Source organism: Hippopotamus amphibius, chromosome 12, assembly GCF_030028045.1.
Source record: "Hippopotamus amphibius kiboko isolate mHipAmp2 chromosome 12, mHipAmp2.hap2, whole genome shotgun sequence".
Taxonomy (NCBI): Eukaryota; Metazoa; Chordata; class Mammalia; order Artiodactyla; family Hippopotamidae; genus Hippopotamus; species Hippopotamus amphibius.
In genome coordinates this window covers 38,663,284-38,687,836 of record NC_080197.1, presented here as the reverse complement: position 1 = coordinate 38,687,836, position 24,553 = coordinate 38,663,284, and the positions used below count along the sequence as shown (strand labels likewise).

Genomic DNA, 24,553 nt, shown 5'->3' with positions numbered 1-24,553 from the left:
TTTGTTAACAGCCCCAAACAGGAAATAACATATGATTAGCAAAGGGGGTAGGGGGGAGTGACTCTCATTATTTCTGGTGGTAGTACAAATTACAATTCCTATATATTGTGTCAAAAGCTATCAAAATTATAATTGTCCTAAACGCAGAGCTGTATATGTACAAAATGATATACGTACAAGGTTGCTCATATAGTGTTGTCTACAATAGCAAAAGGATGGAAAATTTTGTGTGTCCATCAGTACAGAAATAGATTATTTTAAAAAAGGTATTTAACACCCTCTATTAGTTTGCAGGCGCTGCCAAACAAAATACAGACTGGATGTCTTAAACAAAAGAAATTTATTTTCTTACAATTCTGGAGGCTAGAAATCCAAAATCAAGGTTATTAGCAGGTTTGTTTTTCCTGAAGCCTCTGTCCTTGACTTGCAGATGGCTGCCTTCTTCGCTATTACATTTTGTACTATGTGAAAAAATTTTTTGTAAAGTTACAAAATAGAATAAATTCAACTCATCCTAAGATACTATCAATTGTGAAAAGCAACAGGTCATCTGAAATTTTCATCTCCCTCCTCTACATCCTAAAAGTAATACATTGTCATTACATATACTTCTTTTAATTAACATGACTAAGACGAAAAAGGGAAGACAGATACATGTTAGGAATGACCATATGCAGAGAAAAGAAAAAAATTCCTCAATACATTTCAAAGTACAGATTAAAGTATTTAGAAAAACATGATTAACTGAAATTTACCTAAGAAAAAGTAGAAAACTTGACCATAAAGAAAATAAAAAATTATCAAAGATCAACATCTCCAAAGATTCATACTGAGATGGTTCTACAGGTATTAATGCTGTTTTAAAAGTTACATTTCTATGAGAAATAGACAAAGGAACAAGCACCACTAAAAACAGACACCAGAACACTGACACCCCATCTGACTGTGGGGCCTCTCGCTGTTCTGCCTCCGTGTAGTCCATGTGGCCTCTTCACTGAATCTGGACACCTATAACTGTATTAATTGACTGGATTTGGCAGAAATGATACTACTCCAGTACCAGGCCTAGCCATTCAGAAAACTAGCAGCACCCATATCCACCCTCTTAACCCTGCAGGAGTTCTAAGTTGCCAGGTGAGAAACCCAGCCAGCTCAATAGAGAGAACCAAGGGAGAGGCCCACATGGAGACCAAAGGCCAAGCCATCCCAGCTAGGCCACCACCTGAATGCAGTTGCATCAGGGACCCCAAGGAAAATCCGCAGAACTTCCCTGCCGAGCCCAGTCAACCCATGGAACTGGGAGAGCTAATAAAATGGGGTCATTTAAAGCCACTGTGTTCAGACAGCTGTTTCATAGAACAGATAACTGAAAACACTGACAAAGCATAGACACATATGTGAACACACACAGGTTCCCCTCTTCCCAAACACTATAAACCAGCATCACTCACAGTTGCAAAATTCAACAATAAATAACAGCAAATCAAATCTTGTAGTTCATTGAATGGTTAACTCACCATGACCAAGAAGAATGTTAAAATGGAATGGAAGACAATTCAACAATAAAATTCTATATACATAATTCATAACTTTAGGGAGTTAAGTGAGAAACCATCTATGATCACCACTCAAGTTCCCAAAGTGCACTTGGAAAAATTATGTTTGTTAATTACCGCTGTTTTGTTTTATTATGGTATTGAATTTATTTTGAGGTTGCAAGTTGCACTGAAGGACGCCACAAGTTTTGGTAGTTTTCCTGGAGAAGTATGGGACAGAGAGATTAAGAAGACTGTGGCATTCCAGTCAAGTCAGGAAAAAGATAAGTTGCCAGCTATTACCAGCAGTACTCAACATTTTCCTGAAAGTTCTAGACAACAAAATTGATATGAAAAAGAAATGAGTTCATATAGGAATGTGGCCAAATCATCATAATTTACAGCTTTTTTATATGTATCAGCCAAAACCAATTTGAAAATATAATACAAAAGAAGAGTCCATTGACATTAGGAGCAAAAACTAGAAAGTGGGAAAATACTAAAAAGAAATGGGGGACTTCCCTGGTAGCGCAGTGGTTGGGAGTCTGCCTGCCAATGCAGGGGACATGGGTTCGAGCCCTGGTCTGAGAGGATCCCACATGCCTCAGAGCAACTAAGCCCGTGAGCCACAACTACTGAGCCTGCACGCTAGAGTGCGAGAGCCACAACTACTGAAGCCTGTGTGCCTAGAACCCATGCTCCGCAACGAGAAACCACTGCAATAAGAAGCTCCCGCACCGCAACGAAGAGTAGCTCCTGCTCGCCAAGGCTAGAGAAAGCCTGCACATAGCAATGACGCAGACAATAGAAATATAAATAATAAACTTAAAAAAAAATTGAAATGGGATTACACTTACATTCGTAACCAGTTAACAGTGGACACACTGGATGGTGGTATTTAGTAGGTAAAGGGGGAACTTTCATTTTCTACATATTTTTTTAAACCTTTTTAATTGTGCATGTATTACCTCTATAAGAAAAAAACATTTTAAAATTCTAGCCACGATTCTAGAGAGCCAGTCAACATAAACCAGTAAAACCTACAAAATTTTAACTTTTCAACTAGTATATACATTCCCTTCAAATAAGGGATATATTTATTATTTTATTTTGGGAATTTAACAGAAAAGTACATCATATAATTTACAGGAATGATGCTGGGCTGGAGACAGGGCAATGGCCTTCACTGCTATTTATCCTCACAGCTGACCCACATGGACTCTAGGCTCACCTGCACATGGTTCCACATGCTTAGAAGAGCAGAATGCAAGGGAAGGAAGTGACAACTACCCTACAGTTAAAACATCATCCATCCCATCCACTAGGGAAATTTTCCTTATTGTTTATTGGCAGAGATTCAGATGAAAATCTGATCTGGCTATGAAGGTGTGGGAGGAACTATTTTTAAAAATGAAGGAATTCCCTGGCGGTACAGTGGTTAGGACTCTGCTTTCACTGCCAAGGGCGTGGGTTCAATCCCTGGTCGGGAAGCTAAGATCACTAAGATCCCGTAAGCCGCAAGGCATGGCCATTAAAAAAAAAAAAAAAACAAATCTGCCAAAGGCTGCCTACTGACCTAAGTACATGTGTTGTGAAAATATGCAGATCCACAGCCTAGGTAGATCCCCTCTATAGCTTGATTTCTTGAGTATAATTTTGGCCAGAAACATTCCCCTGTTTGAGAAACTGCAGAGAGTCCCAGGTACTGAGTTTATCTGGATTTTAAATTTGAATGCCTCTGAGATTACTGGGCTGGTCATGGAAGGGACCTGTGGGGAAAGGCCACTGACCACCAGGCAAGACTACTCTGTGCCTCTTCAATGCCTACCATTTTCAGTTTAGCGGGCAATAGAAACTGCCCTCCACTTAGTTGACCAGCTCTTCATGTGACTTTCTGGTCACTGTGACTCTTGGGAGGAAACTGCACAAAGTTCCTTTCCTAGCCCCAATTTCAATTTCTCTTCCCAAAGTGGAGTTCCTGGTGCTCACCCCATAAGCTCGCAGACAGGCATGAGCCAGACCAGCCACCACTGCTGGAAATGGGCAAAATCCACTGTGTCCTTCCTTTCTTCCTAAATAGCCAGGTGGTAAGTTAATATGTTATTAAACATCAAATACACTGAAAATTTTATAGACCATTAGCTCCACCTGCCCATGTGATTTGAAAACAAGAAATGCAAAAATTCAGCTCCCTTCCTCACACAGTGCACACTTCCAACAACACCACCAGATGCACAGGGACCTACTGTCTCCCTATACAGCCAGGTGAAACTCTTCCTCATTGTTTAAAAGAGATTAAAATGTAATATTGATAAATGTTCACTTTCATTAAACAAAAACATACTACAGTATTTTGGGAATTGTAGGAATGTTGTGATTACAGATACAACTTACCACACAAAGGGGAAAATCCTGTACAATAGAAAAATAATGAGCTGAGGAAAGAATGAGAAGATGGAGGTGTATGAACCAGGAAGCACTCTTTTTAGGCACAGAATCTGCTAGAGCCTTGATCTTGGACTTCCCTCTAGAACTGTGGACAGCAGGTTGGATATGTGGAGTCTTTGTATGGCAAGAATTCAAACTCTCTATTGAGAACTGATGCTTCAAAATGCAAGCATACAACATAGATTCAAAAATATGTTTACAATGGAAGGTTATAGAATTATATTTGGAAATTAAATAAGAGAAACTAAGGTTCAAATGAAAAGAGAAAAAGAAAAACAAACCATACTCCTCTGCCAAGCATTTCTGGTTAAAGAAAGTCTAAATTGTAAAACCAAAAAGTGGTGGGCCTGGGGGTAGGTGGAGAAGGAGGTGGAGAAGTGTCCTTGGTTGGGTCCAACCTCGCACCAAGGTCGCCTTGGCAGCCATTGGGTCACGACAGCACATGCTCCAGAATGCCTTGTCTAATCAGCTGTTCACACTTCCACCGAGGTAGAAAGTGCTAAGGGAAGAGGGGAGCAAGAGAAAGGAACGAAAAGAATTTTAAATTATGTCATGCATCATTAAAAAGCAGCAACGCATTATACTTCAAACTCCACCAGCTAAATAGTTAAAACCTAAACTTAAGTATATTTGCTGTTTCAATGAACTGAAATTGATGTCACTTAGAGCTGTACTGAAATCTGAATTTTATAAACAAATTCACAGTTTGCTTAAGTTAAATTTAACTAAGGAGTTTTTAATTCTAGTAGGTATTTTCCTTAGTGTTTGCATTTTAAAATTTATGCACAGAAAACCCAGGTAGGTGAGATCTGGGGCACTGGATCGCAAGTGGTGCAGCAACAGCTCATTAGGAATGCAAATGGAAGGGGTGTGTTCTCCATTAAAACTTTTCTACCATCTGAGTCTTAACAGTCATTCTTCTACTAACAGTGCAGCTCTTCTCCCATGTTTTCCACGGATTAAAAGTCTCTGTAACCTATGACATGGGTGCTGGTTACACGCTGGTTGTGAAGATGCCGGTGCCTGGCTAAGGCTCACCCTCCATGTCTCCTGAGAGGACGCTGCTCTCATTCTGGGGTGGAAAGGAGTCTCCTTGTCTGAATCCCTCTCAAAACACCAGGGCTTAAAACAAAAGTGGACGTTTACTAAACTGAACAGGAAGGTGTTGGAAGTGAGGCAGGAAGACTTTCCAAGCTCACAGGTGACCAAAGAAATCTCAGAGATGAGACAGAGTTACTTGAGTAAAAACGAAAAACAGCACATTAGAAAGTGCAGCGTAGATAACCCTAGAAAGTAACTGAAGGAGAGACTATGGAAAGTACTCAAGGAAGTGGATGCCAGTTCAGTGGCACTGTGCACCTGACAGTCCTCCACTAACTCAACTCAAAGTCCTCATGTGAGACATGTGACCAAAGAAACTCCTCCAAACCAGTCATGAAGATCTTGCTTTATGAGGCTAGCTTTGTTCTTGCGAACCCAGAGCTTCACCATCTACTTTCTATTCATTAGTGTCCTACTTCTAAGAGGACACTTGGAAGGGAAACTTCTGCCTTAACAACCAAAGATTTTAGGGTACCCTGAAAATCTGTCTTTAAAAAATTCAACTTTTGTTTCAGGAAACTATTTAAAGCTCCAAGGGTACTAGTAAAAATAAAAGACCAACTCACCCTCTTTTAGGGAAATGAGCCAAGAAGCACATAACCAGAACAATTCTTTGGCTCAACAGCACAAACAAAAGTCAACAAACGTGACTAGGGTCATTAAATACCAACCGTCTCATAACATGATGGCAGGCAACAAAGGAAAGAGTGGTTTTTACAAGTTCATCTTTCCTCCTATGCTAATGTGACTACAGAAAATAGAGATAGGATAAAATAAATTTAGCTAATGTGAATTCATCTAATGTCAACATGAAGATTTCTAAGGAAACAATAAATAAATTGAGATTCTTTGTAAGGAAAAATTTAGTGTAAGTTACAACTTCACAATTTCAGTCTGTCCCTATTAAATTCTATTATGTTTATATATTAAATACTTAGAAATTTTTTGATCCATATCACTACTTGTTAGCTGAAGAACTAGGATTTAAAAGGTAAAGAAATACAGGCTGAAAACTAGTGCTTAGCACCTTTTTAATAAATAATAATTTGAAGAAGGCAGCTAAATGCAACAATTTAATAGCCCCTGAACTAAAATAAGACCCATTGTGGCAATTTCCCAGGAAAATGCTTAGTATTAAATTCAAGCAATACCCTAATAAATTATAGCTGACGCTTGAACATGGGTTTGAACTGCATGACTCCACTTAAACATGTGGATTTATATACATACATGTGTGTGTGTGTATATACACACACACATATATATCCCCTGCATTTTCATTTTACAGATCTTTAAATTGACTAAGTGTGGGGAAAAGCTTGTGTTCTATTAGAGATCACAACAGGTGGGATCAAAAGAACTAGGACTTGGGTCCTAATTGTATTCAAACTGTTTTTGCTTCCAGCCCTTGGATGAGTCATTTATCAATTCCTTTGTTTTTGAGGCAGAGATAGAAGTATTCAGATTTCTGACTGTGTGGGGAGGAGGGAGTCTGTCAGCACCCCAATCCCTGTGCCTTGTTCAAGGGTCAACTGTAATTAACCCTTTCTTACTATATGCAATGTTTCCTTCAAGTCTTTATATTTAGAAAAAGGACAAGAGTATTTTATAATAATCTTAATTCCTATGATACAAATGTTCATCACAAGGTGATTTATTTTGCTGATTCCAACATTTCCATCATTCAGCACTCTTACAAAATGTAAAGTGTCTGAAGACAATAAATACCTGGCTATTCTTTTTTAATAGGACTGAAGTACCATCATCAACTTCAAATTCTCCATAGTCTTTTAGACACCGCACCTGAGAAGAAAAAGTGATGTTTTACCTAAATTACTTTTTAACATGCAGCAACCATAAAGCAGATAGAGATTGTACATATATCCACAGGGAAAGTATTAGGCTTTCTGTTTGTTTCTTCTCTGTGTACTTAGGCCTAGTACTCCTTCCTGTGGTATTCTAGTGTTGCAATTGTCCTGTTTTGATGGGGAGGAAGAAAAATGGCAAATCTCCGAATATATGTGTATGTCAGCACTGACAGCAAGGAAACCTAAGGAGCTGGCAAAGGGAGATGACATCACTGGAGTCTTTTCCCTTTGCAAATCGTGAAAAATCAAGCAGCTGAAAACCTATCTACAAAGAAAAGAGAATGTTTTAGATCTACTCCAACCTGCCTCTTACAGATTCCTCCCATAAAGTATCAATATCTGAGAAAAGGACATAAGTCTGCAAGATTTCTGTTTTAAAGATTCTGCCAATCTCCTTCAATATTCAGGCTCTTTCTCAGCATTACTTAGAAGCATACTGGAAAAGAACACATACAGACTCATATTACAAGAATCAGGAGAGGCTCTTAGCTGGAAGGTGGGAGGGGTAAGGAGCCTGATGGTCACTTCTACAGCTGCAAAGAAGGAACGCTGAAAGGCAGCCCCAGAAATCTCAGACCTGGCTAGCTCCAAGTGGAAGGCGGGAGGACATTTTTCATCTCTTATGAGAGTTCAGACCTCAGTGTATTCTCCAGAGTACTAGCACTGGTGTGACGAAAGCCAACTCCAGCGGCAAGTCTCAGATTGCTACCTTTCCTGGATAACTTCATGTCCTGTGATTCCTCTGCAATCTTACCATAACTCCCAAAGGTATTTGAACTTGGTTTGAGAAATACTATTTTAGAAAAATCCCCCCCATCACTACCACCTTTTTGCTTCTTTAAATAGACTTTTATTGTGGAAAATCTCAAATAGATTCAAAAGTAAGAAGACTATAATAAACTCCATGTTCCATCAACTGACTTCAAGAATTATCAATATGAGGCCAATCTTGTTCCCTTGCCCACTTCTGGATTATTATTATTTTTAATTTTTGGCTGTGCTGGGTCATCACTGCAGCATGCAGGCTTCTCTAGTTGTGGTGCACAGGCTCAGTAGTTATGGCTGAAGGGCTTAGTTGCCGAAGGCATGTGGGATCTTTATTCTGCCACCAAGGATCGAACCCAAGTCCCCTGCATTGGAAGGCGGATTCTTAACCACTGGACAACCAAGGAAGTCCCTTCTGGATTATTTTGAAGCAAATCCTAGATATCATTTCACTTAATCTATAAATATTTTAGTGCCTATTTCTATAAAATAAGATTCTTTAAAAAGAATCCCAATACCATTATCACCTTATTAATAATTTTTTAGTATCATGAAATACCCAGTTAGAATTCAAGTTTCCCCATTTTGTCCTATGAATTCTTTTTTAAAGTTGCCATGTTCAAGTGAGAGTCAAACCAGAGCTACACGTTATGTGTTTCTGATATGTCTCCAAGCCTCCTTTAATCTACAGAGTTCTCCCCCTTTCCCCTTGGCAACTTATTTGTTAGAGAAACTGGGCAGTTTGGTAGTTTCCCAAAAATAGATTTTGTTGTGGATTCCTGTGGGGTCATTTAACATGTTCCCCCATCCCTGAATTTCCTATAAACTGGAAGTTAGGTGTAGGGGCTGGATCAGATCATGCAAATGGTGTTATGATGTCATGAAGCACAGAATGTCTGGTGTCCCTTTTTGGATGTTAAGATTGATCAGTGGGTCTAGATGCTATCCATACCCATATCCCTACTAAGGTCTCTCTTACCTTTTCACCTAATGGTTTAGCAGCTATTTGCCTCCATGCGTTAGGGCTACAAAATGGCAGCAATCTAGTTCTTTTATTCCTGCTGCATTTATTAGCTGGAATTCTTCTATTAAAAAAAAGAGATTTCACTCATAAACAATTTGGCTACTCTAAGATAGAATTTGTTCAGTAAAGGCAGATGGATGCTTGACTCCATTCTTCCATTTACCATTTTCCAAAACGGGCTGCATCCTTCATATTCTCCAAGGGGACCCAAAGAGGTTTCAGATTTAAAACTGTTGTTGCTAGGGTCACTATCACTCATGCTTCTAACGCAACTGATGTGATGCAGTTCACTGCAGTTAATCATTTTGATGCTCAAATTGTCCTTTCTTTGGCTAACGAGAGCTCCCAAGTCTTTTCAGGACTCCCCTTGTAGTCCTTGATACTTTCTTTGCTTTCCATGCTCAGCTGGTACACCTTTAATCTATTTAAGACCTGGAATCAGCCATCTTCCCCCAGGAGTCCTGGTTTCCTTTCATGGGAAATGGCATTTAGACTCAAGAATGTGGATGCTCATGGCTATTGGGTTGGTCATTGTTTCTAAGCCTTTTCAGTGGACAGAGCTAAGAAATACTTCTTTAAAAGAGGTTGATTCAGGACCTCCCTGGTGGCACAGTGGTTAAGAATCCACCTGCCAATGCAGGGGACACCAGTTCAATCCCTGCTCCAGGAAGATCCCACATGCCATGGAGCAACTAAGCCCCTGTGCCACAACCACTGAGCCTGCTCTCTAGAGCCCACGAGCCAAAACTATTGAGCTCACATGCCACAACTACTGAAGCCCGAGCTCTGCAACAAGAGAAGCCACCGCAATGAGAAGCCTATGCACCGGCGACAAAGAGTAGCCTCTGCTCGCCATAACTAGAGAAAAGCCTACGCACAGCAATGAAGACCCAACACAGCCAATAAATTAAAAAAAAAAAAAAAAAATTTTTTAAAACAGGTACAGTCAGAAAATTTTAGCTGTTTCACCCTATTCCTGTCACCAACTACAGGTAAAATTTTTGGTTTGGGTTTGTGTTTCCTTTCTTTTTAGTGCTTTGCTTTACTGTGCTTCTTAGATATTGCGTTTTTTACAAATTGAAGGTTTGTGGCAGCCCTGCATTGTCAGATGACAGTTAGCATTTTTTAGCAGTAAAGTATGTACATAATGCTAACGCATATTCAGTAGACTATAGTATAGTGTAAACATAACTTTTATATGCACTGGGACACCAAGAAGTTTGTGTGACTCGCTTTATTAAATATTCACTTTATTGTGGGTCTGAAACCAAACCCATGATATCTCCAAGGTATGCCTGAATAAACTAATGTATATCCATATACCCCTTTTCTCAGACAAAAGTCATCACAGTCTATGCATTAAAGAAAAATCCATTTTAAAAAGGTATACTCACTTCTATATATAGGCTTTTTGGAGGCTTCATATCCTGTGTGATATCCAAACCTTCATCTCCTCCCAATGACCTCATGTAGGTTGCAAGGGACTTTTTGTAATGATTGAACCATTCCATCTGCAAACATAAAGATGGCCGTTTGACAAAGCTGTAAGAAAACAAACTTGCAGAAACTGTATACTAATCCTTCCAAAAACAGCACACTTCTCCACATGGATCATTACTGCGACCACTCATTCAAACCACAAATAGTACTGACTGCCTGTTATGAACCAGGCACTGGTCTAGGTACTGAGGATCATTTAACAAAGTGAACAAACAACTCTGTTCTCACAGAACTTGCATCCCAGCATACTCAATCACAGACCCAAGGAACTTTGCACCAGAAACCAAACCATGAAAAATACACCATTTCAGGGGCTTCCCTGGTGGCACAGTGTTTAAGAATCCTCCTGCCAATGCAGGGGACACGGGTTCGAGCCACGGTCCAGGAAGATCCCACATGCCGCAGAGCAACTAAGCCCATGAGCCACAACTACTGTGCCCACGTGCCATAATACTGAAGCCTGTGCACCTAGAGCCCGTGCTCTAGAAGAGAAGCCACCACAATGAGAAGCCCATGCACCGCAGCAAAGAGTAGCCCCCCTCTCTTGCCACAACTAGAGAAAGCCCGCGTGCAGCAACGAGGACCCAACGCAGCCAAAAACAAAACAAATAAAATAAAAATAAATTTATTACAAAAAAAAAGAAAAAAAATACACCATTTCAGTATTATGATCTCTTCAAACTTCAAACTCTGTATTAACGGGTTTTCTGAAAGCTGTAAAACGTTGTTGAGAAAAACACCCAAATGTCCATCAACTGATGAATAGATAAGATGTATACATCCCTACAATGCGATTATTCAATCATACATCAGAGTGGAGCTCTCATACATGTTACCATATGGATGAACCTCGAAAACACGCCGAGTCAAAGACACAAAAGGCCACATATTGCACGACTCCACTCATGTGAAAAACCCATACTAGGCCAATCCATGGAGAAAGTAGTCGTTTTTAGGGGCTGGGCAAAGGGGAAAGAGTATGTTCTGGGTAAGATGGTGGTGACGGATGCACAAGTCTGTGAATATCCTAAAAACACTGAATTGTATACTGTAAAAGTATGTACTTTAGGGTATGTAAATTATATTTTAGTAAATGTTTTTTTTTTTTAATTGTTGAGAGAAATCAAAGAAAACCTAAATATGTGGAAGGATATACCACTTTCAATGATTGGATGATACAGTATTATAATAATGTCACCTGATCGATAGATGCAATTCAATCTCAATCAAAACCCCAATTTTTTAAAAAATGGAACTTGACATATTGAGTCTGAAATTTGCAAGGAAATGCAAAAAACCAAAAATAGTCAAGAACTTGAAAAAGAAGAACAAGATAGGAACACTTACTCAAGACACTCTAAAATTACAATAATTTAAACAGTATGAAATTGGTACAAGGACAAATAGACTAAGACAGAAGAGAAAGTCCCCCATCCAAAATCCACAGAGGTACTGACACTCAATTTATGACAAAATTGGCGCTATGCACAGAGCAGGGGAAAAGAGGATCTTGTCAATAAATGGTGCCATCTCAATATTCCATATTCCAAATGCAACGTGGCTCTTGCATTATTCGCAGAAGCATATTCCAGTACTGTGGGTCTCTGTGAAAGGTCAAACAAGATAACTGCTAAAAGACCATGCAGAGGACTTCCCTTGTGGTCCAGCGGTTAAGACGCTGTGCTTCCAATGCAGGCAGCCTGGGTTCAATCCCTGGTTAGGGAACTAGATCCCACATGCCGAAACTAAGAGCCCACAGGATGCAACTAAAAAAAGATCTCACATGCCACAACTAAATATTCCTCGTGCCACAACTAAAGATCCCGCATGCTGCAACTAAAGATCCCACCCGCCACAAAGAAGATCCTGTGTACCACAGCTAAGACCTGGTACAGCCGAATAAATAAATATTTTAAAATACATAAATACATACATATATACATAAAAGACTACACAGAAAAACACCTTCATAACCTTCATTAGTAAAGTGTGTGTGCACACACATACACACACCCCTCCCTCAAGTTCAATAATTTGCCAGAATGACTCACAGAACCCAGGAAAGCACTATACTGACAATCACAGTTCTACTGCAGTGAAATGGATACAAATCAGGACCAGCCAAAGGAAGAGACACCCAGGATGAGGCCTGGGAGGGTCCCCAATGTGAAGCTTCCAGTACCCTCTCCCTGGGGAATCAGGACACACCACCCTCCTGACACACTGATGTTTAACAGTACACACAAAGTACTGTCAACCAGGGAAGCTCACTCAGCTCTAGGGTATCACTGCACAGGCTCGATCGATTGATCAAATCATGACTGACTGAATCACAGGTGACCGAGCTCTACTTCTAGCCCCCCTCCCCTCTCTCCAAGTTGGACTGATATCATGAGGCTAAAGGCCCCAAACCTGAGGGGATGGTGGGAACCTCTGAATTTGTAGCCAGTTGGTCAGAAGGGAGGGTGGCCTTGGGAACCTCAAACTTACGGCTGGCATGTGAAATGAGAGCAGTCTTAACCCATGTAGTTTGGTCTAATTCTAGGTAGTTAGTGTCAGAAGTCACTGCCACCCCATAGGCATAGGTCCTTATTTCTTAGAGGTGTGTACTAAACTATTCAGTGGTAAAATGCCCGATGTTCTACAATGTTTTGGCATAGACAAATAAAACAAGATGAAACAATTATGGTAAATGAGGGAATTTAGGCAAAGGGAGAGGTTGAGTCACCTGCCCAAGATCTGACAGTGGCAGAGCCAAGGTTTGTAAACAAGCTTGCTTGACTCCAATCCTGTGTCCTAAAATATTGTGCCTCAGTGACTGGACAAATCAAGAATTTCATCACGAATATTCACATTGATAAGCAAAATATGTACACACACATATTTTATGGCAAATCTCCCAATAATAATGCCAGTTTTTTAATCCTACTGATCAATCACTAACAAGTAATATAATGGGACCCTTTATTTTGTTAAGTAATAGTAGTTTTCCATACAGCATTTAGAATCACTCCTACCATCCTCATCAAAGTATATACCACAGACCAAAAGCTACTGAAAAACAAATGTTAAAACAAAAAGAGAAACACTATAAACACTATTACAGAACAATGCCATAACCTCATGCATTTTCCAAATACACAAACTTGAACAACAGTGCTAACTTACTTCTTCAGCAGACATGTGAAATCGTAGAGCACTTGGCAAGACACTGCCATATTCCCACCTGAGTGCTCTAATCCGAAGCAATCGGTCATACCTAGGACATTAATAAGGTATTAGATGGCATAACAGAAGGGATACCAGAAGTTGTTTTTATCAGAAGAGACTCAAGACTCAATCACCAAAATGTAACATGTGGACTTTTATTTGGCTCCTGAGGCAAACAAACCATTGTAAGAGGACATCTTTGGGACAACAGGGAAAACAGGAACACAGACTGGATGGATGCTGTGAAGGTGTGTTCATTGCTCTAGGAATGGGAATCATACCGGGGTCACGTGAGAAAGGGTCCACAAGGTCCTTATTTCTTAGAGGTGCATACTAAAGTACTCAGTGGTAAAATGCCCAACATTCTACAATGTTTTGGCATAGACAAATAAAACAAGATGAAACAATTATTGTAAAATGTTAAGAACTGTCAAGTCTACATGATGGCTCCATGGGGGTTTATAATATTATTCCCTAGTTTTATCAATAATGCAGTTTTTCATAATAAAAAATGTTTCAATGGAAAAAAGAGAAAAATTTAGAATGCTTATAAAAGAGAGACAACTCTAAGAATTTCTGTTACCCACATGAAATGCTTAATTGGCAAACCACATGGGAAGCCTCCACGTTTCCCTGCCACCCCAGCAAACACAGAGAAGCTCACAGGTATGCTACGGTGCAGCGCTGATTTCTTAACAAACAACAGTGCCGAAACTTGATGGTTGGTATCAAATCACTTCGTCCACCTGACTTTGCTTCATTCCTGGTAAAACATTTAAGGAGGAAAAGAATGTCTATTTCAGTATCAGTCGAATTTTCAAAGTCAGCTAACAACTGACTCCATGCTTGTTTTTATCCATTTATGTTAGCAGTTAACCTACCCAAATAATATTTGCCTCCACATCAGAGCTTTTGCTAATAGGTTAAAAGATTTAAAAAAAGCCAAAAGCTAATTAATTTGCCTCGGATCACACTTCCATTGTTTCGTTGAGCCATGTGGCACTTTGTGTTTTGTACACTGATTAATCTTCACTGTATCCAAAAGACAAACATCGTGTTTCCTCACTTTCTGGAATCTTTTTTCATGCTGGGATAAGAGAGCGATCCAATATCACAGTGCACAAGATTATGGCCTCACATCATGTTCTTACCCTATGGAGTCCTCTTTTCGTGGTACTTCCAAATCCTTATTCTACTAAGGTGAGCTAAGAATTCTAGAGTCAAATGGTCCTCCACTCATCCAACAAATATTTAGGTGATCTTCAACTATGTGCATGTTCTGTACTTTAGGGTCTTTCACAGAGAGGGAGAAAATTTTGGTTTTACCCTATAAAATATATATCTCCTTAGATATTAGACAAGTATCGCACTTTAAAACCAGATGTACGGGGCTCCCTAGGTGGCACAGTGGTTAAGAATCCACCTGCCAATGCAGGGGACATGGGTTCGATCCCTGCTCCAGGAAGATCCCATGTGCCGCGGAGCAACTAAGCCCATGTGCCACAACTATTGAGTCTGTGCTATAGAGCCCGTGATCCACAAATATTGAGCCCATGTGCTGCAACTACTGAAGCCCACGTGCCTAGAGCCTGTGCTCCACAACAAGAGAAGCCACGGCAATGAGGAGCCCACGCACAGCAAGAAAAAGACCCAACACAGCCAATAAAATAAATAAATAAATAAATAAATTTATTAAAAAAAAAAAAACCCAGATGTATGGAAATTCCCTGGCAGTCCAATGGTTTCAACCCTGGACTTTCACTGCCGAGGGCGCGGGTTCAATCCCTGGTCAGGGAACTAAGATCCCGCAAGCCTTGAGGCTCGGATAAAAAATAAATAAGTAAAATAAAATAAAACCAAATGTACAATTGTTTAATGGGTATAGTGTTTCAGTTCTGAGATGAAGGGTTTTGGAGAAGATGATGGTGATGGCTATATGACATTATGAATGTACTGAATACACTGAACTGTATGCTTAAAAATGGTTAAGATGGGGGACTTCCCTGGTGGTCCAGTGGTTGGGACTCTGGGATTCCACTGCAGGGCAGGGGGCAGGGAACTAGGGTCCCACATTCCCCCAGGCAAGGCCAAAAAAAAAGAGAAAGGTTTAGATAAACTTTATGTGATGTGTATCCTACCACAATAAATAAAAAAAAAAAAAATGGAAAACAAAACAAAACAAAGCCAGGTATACAGAATGAATAAGAATCTACTTTGGAGGGATTTCCCTGGTGGCGCAGTGGTTAAGAATCTGCCTGCCAAAAAATAAATAAATAAAAAAATAAATAAAAAAAAAAAAGAATCTGCCTGCCAATGCAGGGGACATGGGTTCGACCTCTGGTCCAGGAAGATCCCACATGCCGCAGAGCAACTAAGCCCATGTACAACTCCTGAGTCTGCACTCTAGAGCCCTCGAGCCACAACTACTGAGCTCACGTGCTGCAACTATTGAAACCCGCGTGCTTAGAGCCTGTGCTCTGCAGCAAGAGAAGCCACCGCAACAAGAAGCCAGCACACTGCAATGAAGAGTGTGCCCCTGCTTGTTGCAACTAGAGAGAGCCTGCTCACAGCAACAAAGATCCAACCAGCCAATAAATGAATTAATCAATTAAAAAAAAAGAATCTACTTTGGAGTTTTAAAAGGAAACAGATAGATACAAAATATATGTGCCTGCTCCAGGCCCTGAAAATAGAGGCAAAATATGTCCCAACTTACCGTGTCTTCTAGATCTGTTCTATGTACTTCTGCCACTCTACAAATGTTAGATTTATTCTCCACATTGTTTTTGGGGTTTTTTTTTTTGCCATACCCCGAGGCTTGCAGGATCTTAGTTCCCCAACCAGGGATTGAACCCATGCCCCTTGCAGTGGAAGCACAGAGTCTTAACCACTGGACCACCAGGGAATTCCTTACTCTCCACATTGTTTACAATGTGTTCTGGATTAAAAAGAAACAGCACAAATAAAATACACCCAACCTAACATCAGAGTACTTTAGGTACATAAGAACTTCCTTAAAAAACTCACATTTACACACAAGTAATTAAATAGGAATAGATTTCTTCTGACAAATCATTTTAACCAGCAACTGGTAATAGTGACTGTCCCCCCAGAACTAGGATAGGACACAGAATTTTGGATCATGAATTTCCAGGTGGTACAAATATAGGAAAATCCTTCTCTTACTGGACCAAGGCCTGCTAGGACACCTCCTTTATTAAATATGTCTGTAAACTGTTCACTTTCCCCTAGTCTGGCTCACCTCTCCCGTCACCTGCAAGACCAGCTTGCCTCCCTCTCCTCTCTGCCGCACCGTCCACTCTCCACACAGTAGCCAGGGTGGTCTTTTAAAATACAAACATGCCTCCACCTGCCCCACATGCTTCAAAATTTCACGTGGTGTCATCCTCCGCCTGCTCACTAAGCTTCAGCCACACTGGCCTTCTTTAATGGTCAGTTCCCTGAGCAGTCAGTTCCCACCCTCTTTCATGACTCACAGTCTTTTCATATGCTGTTTCCTCCACCTAGGATGCTCTCTGCCCACGATGACTGCCTCACTAAAACCTGCTTCTCCTTCAGGCCCCAGCTGAAATGTCTCTTCCTTGGAGAGAAATTCCCTGATTCTTCAATCTACTAATATATTTTCAACTCATGACTCTCTCTCCTAGTGTTGTTTTCCTTCATAACATGTATTCCAACATGGTGTATCTGTATTTTCTTTTCATTTTTTAAAAATTAATTAATTTATTTATTACTTATTGCACTGAGCAGGCTTTCTCTAGTTTCAGTGACTGGGGGGCTACTCTTCCTTGTGCTGTGCGGGCTTCTCGTTGCAGTGGCTTCTCTTGTTGCAGAGCACAGGCTCTAGGCTCGTGGGCTTCAGTAGTTGCAGCATGTGGGCTCAGTAGTTGTGGCTCCAGGGCTCTAGAGTGCAGGCTCAGTAGTTGTGGCACATGGGCTTAGTTGCTCCACGGCATATAGGATCTTCCTGGAGTAGGGATCGAACCGGTGTCCCCTGCGTTGGCAGACAGATTCTTAACCACTGGGCAACCAGGGAATTCCCAGTGTATCTGTATTTAATATCTGCCTTCTGCATTACACTGTGAGGGCCATGGGGGCAAAAATCTTGATTATGTTGTTTACAATTGAAATACCTGAGCCATTTATCAGCTCATAGCTGTTTAGTACATATCTGTTGAATGAACAAATGAATGGCCAGGGAACCTGAGTTCAGGACTTTACCACATTTCCCTTACATTTACTGCAGACCTGTTGCAGTTCAGTTCCTCTTTCCATCTGTATCTATCCTTAAACACAGTAACTGCAAAATGTTCCCACTGTTCTGTGCACCCCACAGATCTTAACAGCATGCTACTGATTTCTATTTCCAACTAACTGACAGAAACACTTCCTAACAAGGCCGAAGATGAAACCTCATGTTGCAGACAGGTTGAGATCTGAATACCTCACCTTTGATCCCGCAGTCAGTACTCTTGTGTCTTACTCTTCACCAAATCACAGGACCCTATGAAGTTTGTCATTCAGCCCAAATTCTCCACTGTGCCAACTACCAAGCTTGGCTCTAAAAAGTCTGCAACTCCAGAACTCTCTCACCTACCAAGCGGGAGCGTTCTGTGTAGCACTAGTTCTCAGTGAACTCCATTCAAGCTATTGTAAGTCACTGCTTCTCCTGGTAAGTTTACAAACTGCCTGTTCTTCCTTTAACCCACTAAGGCTTTTACTGATGAAAGCAAGCAGTGGGAACAATACATTTCACTTATTAGGGTTGTTACTTGCTTCTGTCTCACCTCTTTTAGGTCCACCCTAATTCCTTTCAAGTCCTGTCAGTCAAACAACCAAAATTTTTGAACATCTACCACGTGCCAAGCACTATTTGAATCCCCATAGACAGACCAGTGATTAACACAAATCCCTCTATTTCTGTATAGTTAGGGTACAATCAGGCTCATGGAGAATTAAACAAATCATATCTAAAAACTAATGTTAAGATTATCTGGTTTCAATATCATATTTCTTAAATTCTTTTAAAACATCAATTTTATCAACTTACACATCAGATTGGTTTTGTTCATATAAAGCTTTCATCTCCTCCAGAACTTGCCTGAGTCCATCCTCCTAGAACATATAAAATAACACTCATGAATTCCCCCACCAAGTTTGTAGCAATATTCTATGTATGTTTATCTTTGATTTATGTATCTTATCAAAAACCAATAGTCCTTCCACCCCTATTAGGATGGCCATAATAACAAGTGTTGGAGAGGATGGGAGAAACTGGAACCCTTGTACAATGCACGTAGGAATGTAAAATGGGACAGCCCTGTAGAAAACAGTCTGATGGGTCCACAAAAGTTAAATATAGAATTACCATATTATCCAGCAATTGCACCACCAGGTATATCCTCAAGAGAACTGAAAACCTATGTTCATACAAAAACTTGTACACAAATATTCAGAGCAGCATTATTCGTAACAGCCAAAAAGTGGAAATAATCCAAATGTCCAACTGATGAACAGATAAACCAAATATGGTATATCCCTTCAATGGAATATCATTCAGCCAAAAAAAGAAATGAAGTACTGATACACACAACAACATGAAAACATTAGGCTTAGTGACATAAGCCAGACACAGAAGGACAAGTATTGTATGAATTCACTTATCTGAAATGTCTAGAATAGGCAAATTCATAGAGAAAAAGTAGATTAGATGTTACCAGGGGCTGAGGGGAAAGAGGACTGGGGAGTTACTGCTTAAAGGTTATAGTGTTTTGGGGGGATTATGAAAAGTTTTGGAAATAAGGGTGATGGTTGCACAACAATGTGAATATAACTAATGCCACTGAAGTGTACACTTAAAAATGGCAAATTTTAAGTTATATATATTTTACCACAATTTAAAAAAATAAAAAGGAATGAATTACTAACAAAATACACAATCAACATACTAATTAAGAATAATCCTGAATACACTGTACTGAGGAAAGAAGTCAGATAGAAAGGAGTACACCTGTATGCTTCCAACTGGCCCTATCCAGAAAAATTTGTAACTCCTAGCATGCTGACTCCAGAAATACATTAAAAAAGACATACGTTAAAAAAGAAAGGGCTTCCTAGGTGGCGCATTGGTTGAGAATCTGCCTGCCAATGCAGGGGACACGGGTTCGATCCCTGCTCCAGGAGGATCCCACATGCGGCGGAGCAACTAAGCCTGTGCGCCACAACTATTGAGCCTGCGCTTTAGGGCCCGTGAGCCACTACTATTGAGCCCATGTGCTGCAACTGCTGAAGTCCACATGCCTAGAGCCCATGCTCCGCAACAAGAGAAGCCACGGCAATGAGGAGCCCATGCACCACAACGAAGAGTAGCCCCCACTCACCGCAACTAAAAAAAAAAGAGAAAGCCAGCGCACAGCAAAAAAGACCTAACACAGCCAATAAAATAAATAAATTAATTAATTAGTTAATTTAAAAAAAAAGATATACATCAGAAAGATTTTCTTTCTGTGCCAGAAAGAAAATCCATGGTTACCTAAGGCTGCAGATGGGAGGTAGCTAGTAGCTACAAAAGAAAAAAGGGAATCCTTGAGGTGACAGAAATCTTGACTGGGTTACTGGTTATGATTGCATACATTTGTCAAAACTCAAAGGTCTATTAAAATGTGTATTTTGTTGTATATAAATTATACTTCGATAAAGCTAATGACAAAAAAACCCAATAGCCCTACAGAAGCAATAATGCATGACAAAATGTAAATAATTTATTATTTACTGGGAAATGATCTTAAAAGGTTACTACCAAAAACAACAACCAACCAACCAACCACTGCTAGAATAGAAAATAGAAAGGTCAAAGGAGTTTTTCTAATATCTACTTGGGAAAATTTTTAAAAAATTTTTCTTTGGAAGGATAGAAACAGAACTATAAAATTCATAAATGTCACACAATAAGTCTGTCAACAAGCAACCTTTACACCTGAAACATTGTAAACCAACTATACTTCAATTAAAAACTTTTTAAAAAGGGGAAAAAAACCCATTAATGCTAGAACAACAACAACAAACCACCCAAAACGAAAGATAAGCAACCCATCTACTTTTAGAGCCAAAATATATGCATTAGCAAAAGTGCTTTGGCACTACTGATGTAATTGCAAAATTACACTACTTAATCCTGCTCGAATATATGACTCCTGATGAAAAATTAAAGCATGACTTCTACCTTCCCTTTCATCAGCTAGTTAAAAAGAGATCATGGAAAAGTCTGATTTATTAGAATTCAGTTAAATATTCCTTTTATAACAAATACTATTTTAAGGAATAGTTAAAACCCTTGCACAATTAGTAGATAAGAACATATACAAAAGACAAGTGTGAAATAATTTTGTAAAGATACACACAAGCTTTCAGATTTTGATTTTTAAAATTTATAGTGGTAATTGCATCATTTTGTTCTCCCACCTCTGGCTGTAAGCCCCTGGGAACCCAAGATAAAAGAACTCAATTAAGCTATTAACAGTTTTGCATGTAGGAAAGTGCTTAATCATTCCAATTTGCAGAACACAACACCTAACCGTGAGGGATTCTGGAATGAACAAGGCAGAGTCCCTGCTCTAAACCAGCTATCTAAACCATGCCTGGGAGGAATGATTCTTGAAAGTCTGTGTGGGTCATGGGTGTCTGGGGTCAATCAGATCAATTCTTGGTCTGCCCCACCTCATCTGTGCCAGTGGTCAGCCCCCGAAGGCAAGACTGCAAGAAAAGGTGCACCTCCGGAAACTAAGACCCAGAATAGGGAGTGATTTTACAATTTCTAAGTCAGCCCCTGACGCCCCCCCACCCCCCAAAGTGGAACACCAACACTTATCCTAAAATTTGGGCGAAAAAGAGCTGGACTAAGGGTCTGAATAGCCAGCACCTGTGGGCAGTCTCTGCGCCTTTCGGCTCGTTTCCTCCCTTGCACCATGACCCCCAAAGGACCTAGTCTTCCGAGCCCAGTGGGGCCACACTGGAGAGCCTCCACGCCTCCGCATTCCAGCGTCTCTACTGAACTTCCCACTGTGGTCTCCTAACTTTTTAGATGAGGTAACTCTCTGAAGTTGCAAGAAAAACAGACTGGAATCTAAGGATACCTGTGTTCAAACTGAGGCTCTGCCTTCAATATGCTTCAAGTTCAAACAAGCCCCTTAACTTGGTCCATAATTTACGCGGTTCAGTTTCCTCACCTGTAAAATGACCTAAGTGTCAGACTAACTGCTCTTGAACGTTCAAAACAAAACTCACTCTCCCCAAACACTCCTCCTGCTGACCTCAGATGTTTACTCCGCTGCCTGAGAGAAAAGCCTCCGGAGATGCCGACCCCTCCCCTCTCCCGCTCCGCATCCCATCTCCAGCCCTGTCCTCGTGGCTACAAGTCCTTTTGTCTCAGCACACAGCTTTCAGGGCCCGCTGACCGGGCTGTTCGCACCTTACACATCTCTCACGTGGTCTATTATAACCACCCAGAACCATTCTTTCTCCTCCTCGGTCCATTTCCCAAAGCGCTGCCACAGTTATCGACAAAACACAAAGAGTTACCCCATCGCTCGCCTGAAATGCCCTGTGAGTGAACAGCAAACCTCCCGGCCCCGGAGCCCCTCTGCGGCCCGCGCACCCCGCGCCGGCCGCGCTTCCCCGGCGGGGAGAGGGTGTCCGCACCGCCGGCTCCCCCGCGGGGTTGCGCTCACCGCACGCTTCCAGGCGCCGCCCTAACGCCCCAGCTACCGCGGTCCAAACCTCCCCTGTGTAACTCACACCTGCGCTCCAGCACCGGCCTCCGGGCCTCTCCGGCGTGTCCCCCGGGAGAGACGACGGCCGTCCAGCCCGCGCGCAGAGCTCCGGGGCCACTTCGCAGGACCCGGCGGGGGGCGCGCGGCGGCGGCGGCGGGGGAACGGGGCGGCACCCCCCGCCTAAACCGACCCGGCCACAGCCACCCGCCGTCCCGCTCCCGGCTGCGCAGCCCCCAGAGAAGCCACCCCCGGGAGGCGCCCGCCTGCCCGCCGCCCTCACGTTGAAAGCAGGTAGCCTTCCCTCGGCCGCGCGGTGCAGCTCGCGGACCAGCTCCATGGCCTTCTCGCAGAACATGGTGGACGGGCCAGCCCCTACGGACCACAGACTCTCAGGCAAACTGCCGCCGCTCCGGGCCCCACGCCTCTGGATCCCACCGCTCCGGATCCCGCGGCGCCAACCCCGCCTCCTCCCGGCTTTGGCGCCAAAACGCAAGTCCAATGGGAGCGCACTGCCGGCCTCCCGGCTACGGCGGCCGCCAGAGGACAGTTGCCTCCGCCGTGCAGCCGCTGTGCAGCCGCTGTGCCCGGGGGAGTCCCGCACCCAGGCCGCTGCGGGTCTCGGTCGCGCCTCAGCCCCGCCCCCGGTCTAGGCCTCCGTCCGAGCTCAGGCTGAGCCGCAGGACACCTCCCCAGCAGCACAGCTTGGGATGGACGTACGCCCTTTTTTCCGTTGGATTCATTCATTCTTGTTTAGGTTGACAGGGGCACGCACGAGGCAGGCCTGGAAAATGTGTGCAATGATGTTAGCACCCAGCGTTGCCTCTGTTTTTCTCTTTTTAATGAATGAATGAATGAATTAATCGGCTGCTGCATGCCGGCTTTCTGTTGTTGCTAAGCGGGGGGCTACTCTTCGTTGCACTGTGGGAGCTTCTCATTGCAGTGGCTTCTCTTGTTGGAGAGCACAGGCTTCAGTAGTTGCCGCATATGTAAGCTCAATAGTTGTGGCTCTCCCGCTCTAGAGCGCAGGCTTCCTAGTTGTGGCCCACGGGCTTAGTTGCTCCAAGGCATGTGAGATCTTCCTGGGGGAGGGAACGAACCCATGTCTCCTGAAGTGGCAGGCAGATTCTTAACCACTGTGCTACCAGGGAAGACCCGTCTGTTTGGTTTTGCACTATAGATTTGTTTGTGTGGTAGTAAAGGGAAAACAACTTTTATTGGGTATCTCTTGTGTGCTAGGGACTGTGACATATTTCACATAATTCTCACGATTATCCCTAAAGTGGTTAAGACTCTTGGTACTGATTAGGAAATAGAAGTTAGATAACTTGCCCAAGGTCACACAGTTCATAAAGTGACAGACTATATCTTTAACCTTCAACCCCACAGTACCACCTTTGATATTAAACCAGTCATTAAAAAACATGTGTAAAATAACTCACAAGATTGCCCTAGATTAACATGAATACACATGGCCATATTCTCGCCTAGATGATTATGAAAATTTTCATAACCATATAGAATCAAAGGTGGGAATTACTGCTGTTGAAACAATTCATTTGGGACTTCTCTGGTGGTGCAGTGGTTAAGAATCTGCCTGCCAATACAGGGGACACAGGTTCAACCCCTGGTCCGTGAAGATCCCACATGCCGCGGAGCAACTAAGCCGGTGTGCCACAACCACTAAGCCTGTGCTCTACAGACTGTGAACCACAACTCTTAAACCCAAGTGCCACAACTATTGTAGCCCATGTGCCTAGAGCCCGTACTCTGCAACCAGAGAAGCCACCGCACTGAGAAGCCCTTGCGCAGTGATGAAGAGTAGCCCCTCCTCTCTGCAAGTAGAGAAAGCCCACGCACAGCAACGAAGAGCCAATTTGGCCGACAAATAAATAAAATAAATAAACTTAAAAAAATTCAGGGTCTTAGTTCTCAAACCCATGCCCCTGCAGTGGAAGTGGGCTGAGTCCTAACCACTGGACCACCAGGGAATTCCCATGGCTATTTTTTTTTAACAACGTTACTTGGATTCATTCTATCTAACCCTAGAAACTTTGTTCCTCTTTTGCAAATATAGATACAGTAGATATGTGACCTGAGAAATGAGCCTGGGAATGGCCTACAAATCCTCTGAATCTTATCCTTATGTTGAGTGACATTTCCTTCCCAGCTCTACAGTAACGGGGAAAATTTAGCTAAGTGTTTTTTATTAAATACACAATTCTATAGTGTAATCCAAAGAACACCAGTATCCGCAACCTTCCTTTGCCATAACCTTTTCAATTTCAGACCCCAGGCCTGAGACTCACTTCTTT

The 24,553-nt window shown here is 41.9% G+C and overlaps 1 protein-coding gene across 2 annotated transcripts; it reads right to left on the bottom strand.

Moving 5' to 3' along the window:
• Positions 1-347: 347 nt before the first annotated feature.
• On the bottom strand, positions 348-22,675 carry GINS1 (GINS complex subunit 1). 2 transcript variants are annotated; one of them, XM_057703900.1, is made up of 7 exons: positions 22,522-22,675; positions 18,523-18,587; positions 14,116-14,214; positions 13,410-13,500; positions 10,136-10,252; positions 6,813-6,887; positions 348-4,482 (listed from the first exon to the last, which is right to left on the bottom strand). In XM_057703900.1, the coding sequence occupies exons 1-7, from the start codon at positions 22,594-22,596 to the stop codon at positions 4,414-4,416; spliced, it is 591 nt and encodes a 196-aa protein (XP_057559883.1). In that variant the 5' UTR covers positions 22,597-22,675; the 3' UTR covers positions 348-4,413. The 2 variants fall into 2 exon arrangements, with proteins under 2 accessions (XP_057559883.1, XP_057559884.1); XM_057703901.1 differs by lacking the exons at positions 13,410-13,500; positions 14,116-14,214; positions 18,523-18,587.
• Positions 22,676-24,553: the final 1,878 nt, after the last annotated feature.